Here is an 8,771-nt window from a genome sequence, read left to right as displayed (position 1 = left end):
ACAAAAAAAACAAAAAAAAAAAAATAATAATAATAATCTCAACTGTTTAGAGCATAAACGATCCTCGCTGCCACTACATACTTTCTTATGAGTCCTGTATTTTTTTATTAAATTAGCACTCTCAAAGCATGTATGAAGAAAAGCTTACAATCCAATAATTTTCTCTGCCTTTGAGAATACACATCATCTTGATTTTATACAAGATATACTGATACTTCTTGAAAAAAATTTAAAGACACTTTACAAAGTTCCCTAAATTTATTTTTGCTTTTCAAGAGAGATTACAGAAAAACTAAGTAGCCAAGAGTCAATGAACTGTCTATGTTGATGCATTTACTACGGGTAATATTCAACCTGAAAAGGTGCTCTGACAGCAAAGGAGGCCTCCCTGTCATCCCCTTGGAGGGGGGACTCTCCATATCAGAGTGATCCTGATTCTGCCCTGCCTCTGACAGAGTCCCCGTGAGAGCCCTCTGGGGTTTCCAGAGCAGCCCCATCAGCCCGGGAGGGAGAGTGGACCCGCACGGGGAGTGCAGCACCAGGAGAGAGACCCTGTGTCTCCATCTTGTTCATTCGTAAACGTCTGTTCTCAGTGACCCACGGTCGCTTCCGGCTCCTTGTCCCCCTTAGTGTCAGGCCAGGGTTCTAACAAAACAGAGGCTGTTTCCATTTGGGCATCGTTCAGTTAAATACCTCTGCCAGCCTTTCACCCCATCGCCCCTTCTCCCAGGCTCTTGGCCAGAATTTGCTCTAATCTAGGCCGCTCGTCATACACTACCTAATGCTAAAACTTCAACTTGAGTGGCTCCATAGAAATGACATTTTTCCATAAAAATTGCTGACTTACACAAATTAAAAGCTAGCATTTGGGTAATCTGGTTTTTCATGTTTCTTATCTTTCTCTGCTGCGTCACCCAACGGCAATTGTGGCACCTGTGTAGCATTGCTTTCCTCAGTGCCAAAAACTTGCTAATTTTCATTTATAAAGAGTCTTTAGGTAATTGCCTCCTTTCTAGGTCTCCACATCTTAACTGATTTCCAGGTTATAGTCAAACCCCATTCTAATGCCCACAACCCAGGTCACTCCATTGAACACCACTGTTCGGTTTAAAATGGGCATAAATGGGGGAGCCTGGGTGGCTCAGTTGGTTAAGTGTCTGACTTCAGCTCAGGTCATGATCTCAAGGCTTGTGGGTTCAAGCCTGGTGTCAGGCTCTGTGCTGATAGCTTGGAGCCTGGAGCCTGCTTTGGATTCATTCTCTCTCTCTCTCTCTCTGTCTCTCTGCTGTTCCCCCACTTGTGCTTTCTTTCTCTCTTTCGAAAATAAAAATAAACATTGAAAAAATAAAAAAAAATAAAACGGGCATAAATGACAAGTAGCAGACAATAACTGTCACCTCTTGAAAGGTCTGCTCTTGCTCTCCCTCTCCCAAGTGTCTCAACTTAAGGCTGTTCTGTGGGGGTCGCAGTGGTTGGTCACACCCACTAAGACCATCAGCATCACCTGCAGAGATGACTGGACAGAGAAAGGAATGTGGAGCAAACAGTGCTGTCTGCTAGGACAAAAGTTCCAATAAAAAGCTAGGGATGAAAAATGAACAAAACACGTAAGTATCATCCTATATGACTAGCCTACGAGGGTTTTCTTTTCCGAACAGTATGATAAAAAAAAATCTTCAGAAATAAGTAGATTAAAGATATGAGAAATTCTTAAAACATAAACCAAAAAAGAGCAAAACCTTCTNCGTGAGAGCCCTCTGGGGTTTCCAGAGCAGCCCCATCAGCCCGGGAGGGAGAGTGGACCCGCACGGGGAGTGCAGCACCAGGAGAGAGACCCTGTGTCTCCATCTTGTTCATTCGTAAACGTCTGTTCTCAGTGACCCACGGTCGCTTCCGGCTCCTTGTCCCCCTTAGTGTCAGGCCAGGGTTCTAACAAAACAGAGGCTGTTTCCATTTGGGCATCGTTCAGTTAAATACCTCTGCCAGCCTTTCACCCCATCGCCCCTTCTCCCAGGCTCTTGGCCAGAATTTGCTCTAATCTAGGCCGCTCGTCATACACTACCTAATGCTAAAACTTCAACTTGAGTGGCTCCATAGAAATGACATTTTTCCATAAAAATTGCTGACTTACACAAATTAAAAGCTAGCATTTGGGTAATCTGGTTTTTCATGTTTCTTATCTTTCTCTGCTGCGTCACCCAACGGCAATTGTGGCACCTGTGTAGCATTGCTTTCCTCAGTGCCAAAAACTTGCTAATTTTCATTTATAAAGAGTCTTTAGGTAATTGCCTCCTTTCTAGGTCTCCACATCTTAACTGATTTCCAGGTTATAGTCAAACCCCATTCTAATGCCCACAACCCAGGTCACTCCATTGAACACCACTGTTCGGTTTAAAATGGGCATAAATGGGGGAGCCTGGGTGGCTCAGTTGGTTAAGTGTCTGACTTCAGCTCAGGTCATGATCTCAAGGCTTGTGGGTTCAAGCCTGGTGTCAGGCTCTGTGCTGATAGCTTGGAGCCTGGAGCCTGCTTTGGATTCATTCTCTCTCTCTCTCTCTGTCTCTCTGCTGTTCCCCCACTTGTGCTTTCTTTCTCTTTCGAAAATAAAAATAAACATTGAAAAAATAAAAAAAAATAAAACGGGCATAAATGACAAGTAGCAGACAATAACTGTCACCTCTTGAAAGGTCTGCTCTTGCTCTCCCTCTCCCAAGTGTCTCAACTTAAGGCTGTTCTGTGGGGGTCGCAGTGGTTGGTCACACCCACTAAGACCATCAGCATCACCTGCAGAGATGACTGGACAGAGAAAGGAATGTGGAGCAAACAGTGCTGTCTGCTAGGACAAAAGTTCCAATAAAAAGCTAGGGATGAAAAATGAACAAAACACGTAAGTATCATCCTATATGACTAGCCTACGAGGGTTTTCTTTTCCGAACAGTATGATAAAAAAAAATCTTCAGAAATAAGTAGATTAAAGATATGAGAAATTCTTAAAACATAAACCAAAAAAGAGCAAAACCTTCTCTAGAGAGAGTATGTACTAGACTGTGTCTCCCTCTCCTTTTTTTTTCTTTTAAGTTTTTTAATTTAATTTGAGGGAGAGGGAGAGAACAAGTGGAGGAGGGGCAGGGAGAGAGGATCTGAGGCGGGGCTCGAACTCCTGAATGTGAGATTATGACCTGAGCCACCCAGGCGCTCCTCCCTCTCCTCCTTTAATGCAGAACTGACTGTCAGGAGGTGGCCACTATAAAGCAAAAAGAGAAGGGGAAGCAACAAAATGGGCAGAAACTTGTTCACTAGAAAATTCAGTTAAAATTACAGCAGAGATTCTCCTAAGTTACACTGTACACTTCTGTTAATTCACCCTTCTTCCCAGGTTAAAGCAACCCAGTGTAAAAACAAACTGTCCCTTGTCACCTCCTGATCTCTGTCAGTTCTGTGCTGGGGCTCACACACCTTCACTGATTCTGCTGCCCAGCGCGCTCTGCTTGGTCATTTTCCTCTCACATCTTGGGAATAAAATAAAAATTGAAAATGAGGAAATGCAAAAGGCTTCATAAAGAAAATTCCCAGCAAAGCAAGTTATAATCCATTCTGAAGACTATTTTAGAATTGCCTGAAGTACAAGCATTGACTTTCTTTCTTTCTTTTTTTTAAATATTTTATTTATTTCTAGGAGAGAGAGAGAGAGACAGCATGAGCAGGGGAGGGTCACAGAGAGAGGGAGTCACAGACCGAAACAGGCTCCAGGCTCTGAGCTGGCAGTGAGCACAGCCCAAAGCGGGGCTCGAACCCACGAACTGCGAGATCATAACCTAAGCGAAAGTCGGACGCTTAACCGACTAAGCCACCCAGGCGCCCCCAAGCATTGACTTTCATATTAGTAATGTCCTTGTATGCATCTGCCTGTACCTGGTATACAACAGGTGCAGAATAATAATACCCAGTACAATCTCTATCAACACGATGACAGAAAACAGGTTGTTTTTTTTTTTTCTTTTTTCTTTTTGGTAGTTCATTTTCTCCTAGGATATATCTCAATAGGGAAATATGGCCAAATAGCTAAAACATAAAAAAAACCTAAGATGGAAACTTAGTAACAAACAGAAAAGCTACTTACTGCTACTCTCAACAATTCCTTTTCTACTTGTTCCAGTTTATTCTGTTTAGATGCAGCCGAATAAAGGGCAGTGGCATAGCGACCTTCGATACCATATATCTGAACAGGTGGCTTTAAAAAAAGGATGGGGTGGGGAGGAAGAGAAAAGGAAAATCACTTCAGACAATATTATTCTGACAATAGCAGGATTAAATACTCATATTAAAATATACCGTTTCGAGCACACAACCGTTTAAACATCAAATATGTCATCAGAGAGCTATCCTGAACGGCAATTCTCAAACAAATCAGGGATGTTTCCTTGGTTAGGTCACTCAATCTTTGAGCTTCCAATTTTTCTTCTTAAAATGTGGTGCTTAGGAAATATCGGGTCTAAAGTCCCTTTCAGCTTTAAACTATAAATCAATTACGTGAACTCTGAGATGCTTCCTTTGAGCTCAGTAATTAATCAGTTCCAAGTACTGGAGAGTTTAAACACTGATAGAAGGCTGTTTGCCTTAGAGCTAAGAAAACATTTCATGGTGACACTATAAATTTCCCCTAAGGCGCCTCCCCATCAATGTCCAGTTTACTGGAGCTCTTTAGGAGCTACTGAGTGCCTGATGCTTGAACTGGTTTTCACCAAAGACTGTAGGCCTTTCCCTACACACCGCCATCAATGTTTTGACTACGTATGCTTGGTGGTGCTGTGTGGCTGCAGTGGAAAAGCTCAGGCTTTGAAGAAAGATTTAGTTCCAGTCCAGCTCTAAGAGGACCAAACTCAAGTTTTCCCTCTTTTGCAAATGAAAGACCAGCCATTTCCCATCACTGTTACAGGATTTTAAGAGATTCTCAGAAAGGTTATGCACGGGCCTGTTGCACCAGGCCTTCAACTTATCCCACTTCCTGTCCCCACGCACACATCACATTTTGGGACCTACAAATCATGCAGAAAGGTTTAGGTAGTGCTTCTACAAAAGCCCAGGCCCTAACCTTACTGCTGTTTGACTCACACACTTTCATCTATTTTACAATCAATAACAAATGGTGACATACCCTCACGAGCTTGGCAACTGGCCTGACCACAGATGTACTAAAGCTTCTCACCTTTAAAACAATAACAAAACATTTTAAGTAATCAGTTATTTAGTATCATCAGGGAGATTACATGAGCTGCTCTTCATTACCCAGGAGTAAATTTCACCACGGAGAATCATCCATAGCCGCCTGGGAAACTGCTTTCCCCCCCAACTTCTAGTTTGCTGGGAACAGGCTGGGGCTAGCACACCAGTATGAGAGAGAAAACACAAAGTTTGATGAAATATATTTTTCAAAAAAAACCCCAAGATTTCTGGCATTATGTTACCACCCGTGAGGAAGGGTTTTAATAAAAAATGGGAGAATTCCAGTCATGATCTGCAAGAGATGTACCTTCTTAGAATCAAATGCTATCGGAAAATAAAGATTAATCCTTGGAGTACTGCAGTGGTCCGATGTGACAACTGGCCTTAGTTCTGAGAAATGGTATCCTGTCTATCAAGGAACAGGAGCTAGAACTCGTTGCTTAAAAGGCATCTGCAAGGGCTCAGCTCACCTTCAAATAATTTCAGTTTTGAACTGTACTGTGACAAAAGCGGTTGCAGGGATTAGTAGAGCTTTTCACTTATGAGAAATTTACCTAAGCTGTACGGTGTCATGTCGTGTAAAGCACAGTGTTGCTATGTAGTATAAAGACCACGAATTTTCTTTCCAACTCCATCTTCTGTATGACCGTGTGGGTTCGAATCTCAGCTCTACCTACCCCTCACTGGCTGAGCAGCCAAAGACAAGTCATTTCAACTTTTCTGCCTCATTTTCTTTATAGACTTGTGAAATGTGTTTTTACAAATACTCCTTAGCATGCCTAGTGACCCCTGACAGGTTTAACCACAAGGACAAGGTTAAATTGGGGGTGGGTTGTGTCCTTTCCTCGGAATCCAGCGGAACCCGCCCCCCTCTCCCGTGCCCCTCAAGCTAGCTGCTTCCTGAGGCTGTACTCGGGGGACTCCAAGGTCAGGCACGCGCCCCCCGCCCCGCGGACGTCCAGGGAGGTAGGGTAGTCCGAGCCGCTTTGCGTCTCTCCCATTCGCAGGGCCCCAGGACGCTGAAAGGCGGCTACGTTTCCCCAGCTGTGGCCTCGCTCTGTCGCTCTTAGGGCTCTGCTACGTGTCATTTTAGAAGGGATCCTCTCACTAGTTTTCAGGACCTCCTTTCTCTCACCTGCCGGGTGAGCCCGGACACTGCAGGAGCCGCCATCTTCTCCGGGTGGCTGTAGGTCAAACCCGAGGCAGAGAGGGAGAGAGACGCAAGGGCGCACGCGTGCGTCAGCGTAGCCGCTCGGCCCGCTGGGAAATGTAGGCATAGGTCATCAGGCCGCATGCGCAGAGGTCGCGGTCAGTCTGGGAGTTGTGGTCCTTAGAAGTGGTTATTGAGGGCTGGACTTCTGGAGCTAGTGGCTTCGCACAGCACCGTAAAATGAAATCCTTGAATTACTAGATGGTCCTTACTGGAGGGTGGATTTCTTTTCCCTAGTTTTTAAATTTCCTTTTAGATAAATAGGTGTCATCTGTTCTGTTTCACATTCATTACCAGCATCATTAGCATCGTTTACCCCTTCTTTCTAACCGCGCCGAATGGTGTATCAAGCGCAGTCCTCGCTCTGCATAAAAACAAAGGAGACTTAACAGCTCGAGCTGCGGACTCAACCCACCTAGTGCCTGGGCCGTGACTGCTCCTCTACCTCCACCCCGCCTTCCTCCCGTCTCACCCGAGTGCAGCACTGACTTTTTGGCTTGTGAGAGCGTGTGAGATTCTAGTGCCTAAATTCTTGATTCCTGGGGAGGGCAGAGTGATTATCCGAGATTATCTGGGGTTTGAGCAAGTGTGACATCGAAACCGAAAACCCAACACTAGCCCTGCCCAGGGTCTTTGCATTCATGAAAACAACCGATTTTCAACCTATTTTAGCCTAAATGGAGCTTACTTTTATTTTCTCTTCTGCACAGAAGAGAATTGGCGGGCAGAGCACCGGTCAGAGTTCCCTGGTTGCAACAAAGGGGTCCTGTGGTCAATTGAAAAGTGTTTGTTTGTTTCCTGTTCAGATCTATTATAGGAACACAGATTAATTTGCTAATACACCCTTTTAGAGGGCAGTTTTCTCATCATTACAAAAACTTGTTAAAATGCAAAGAAGTGCAAGGAATGTTATTGCTGTCTTTTCAATCACTCAGAGGAAGCTGTTCTCAATATTTGGTTGTGTTATCAACCAGCATTTTTTGGGTATTATAATGGATATTATAATAGTACCTGCCTTATAGATTATTAGGAGAAATAAGGAAGTTGGGGCGCCTGGGTGGCTTAGTCGGTTAAGCGTCCGACTTTCGCTTAGGTCATGATCTCGGGGTTCGTGGGTTTGAGCCCCGCGTCGGGCTCTGTGCTGACTGCCAGCTCAGAGCCTGGAGCCTGTTTTGGAGTCTGTGACTCCCTCTCTCTCTGACCCTCCCCTGCTCACGCTGTCTCTCTCTCTCTCTCTCCTAGAAATAAATAAAAATATTTAAAAAGTATATATTTAAAAAAAAGAAGTTATATGTATGTAAAGAATTTACAACAACTCCCGAGTGGCACTCAGTAATGGTTAGTTCTTTATTTTGCATTTATTTGTCTTATATATATGGATCGACAATTCATATGTAATTTAGTTTCTGGCCTTTTTCCTTAATACCAGAGAAAAAAGGAGACTAAGTTATATATGGTCTGTGATAACATGCTTACGATATAAGAATATTTTGAAGTTATATAATTTTCGTAAGCATATTAATGGCTGCAGAGTAATCCATCAAGTGGATTCTGTACCTTATTCAATGATTTTTTAACATAATTCAGATGATTTCCAGGTTTTTTTTTTTTTTCATTTTAAACAATTCTGCATCTCCGGAGCATCTTAAATGCAAACTTTTTCTTTTTTCATACTTAGAATAACATCCAAACAGATTTCCAGAACTAGCACAACTTGGTGAGAGGGTATGAGCCCTTTAAAAGTTCTTGGTGCTTGAGGCCAGTCTGCTTTGCAAAAGTTTTATCCTATTTACACAAGCATAAAAACCCACGTTTCACTTCACTATGCAAACAATTTTCAGAGGCGATTTTCAAATTAGCTTAATGGAAAGTATATTCATTATGCAATGAACATAAATTTTATTGAGTACCTATTATGTGCAGGCAGCTCTTCTAAGCCCTGAAGATACAGCAGGGTATATGACAAAGTGCTTACCTTTGTGGACCTCACATTCTACGTGAAATCAAACCACAAACCCATGTTTCTTAATGCATGCGTGTTATTAGATGTAATAGAAATCAAAAGTTCTGGAGCCACATACACTTGGACAATTCTAGACTCTATTGTGTTGATAATTATAAGTAAACTGTATGGTTACGAAATGGCGGGGAGATGCTCTCTATTTTCTTGGTATTTGCCTCCAATGCACTCCAGCCCCTATGATATTGCCATACTAGTAGTTTGTGATTATTTGAGTCTTAGGATTTATTTAACGGTTGTACATATATGGTTTCATTTTTAGGTCGAGTCTCAGGACAACTCTAAGACATAGGTGATCTGGTACTCTCCCACTTTGTA

At 43.1% G+C, this 8,771-nt stretch overlaps 1 protein-coding gene across 1 annotated transcript in view; it reads right to left on the bottom strand.

The window, feature by feature from the left end:
* The window catches only part of ATP5PO (ATP synthase peripheral stalk subunit OSCP), an 11,283-nt gene extending 4,823 nt beyond the window's left edge, over positions 1–6,460 (bottom strand). The window contains 3 exon segments of the mRNA XM_077765485.1: positions 4,121–4,231; positions 5,156–5,206; positions 6,359–6,460. Of these exon segments, the coding sequence (XP_077621611.1) occupies positions 4,121–4,231; positions 5,156–5,206; positions 6,359–6,394 (198 nt within the window). The 5' untranslated portion in view covers positions 6,395–6,460.
* Positions 6,461–8,771: the final 2,311 nt, after the last annotated feature.

This window comes from Crocuta crocuta, unplaced genomic scaffold, assembly GCF_008692635.1.
Source record: "Crocuta crocuta isolate KB4526 unplaced genomic scaffold, BGI_CrCroc_1.0 scaffold84, whole genome shotgun sequence".
NCBI lineage: Eukaryota > Metazoa > Chordata > Mammalia > Carnivora > Hyaenidae > Crocuta > Crocuta crocuta.
The sequence above is the reverse complement of the archived record's forward strand: the minus strand, read 5'-3'. Positions and strand labels throughout refer to the sequence as shown.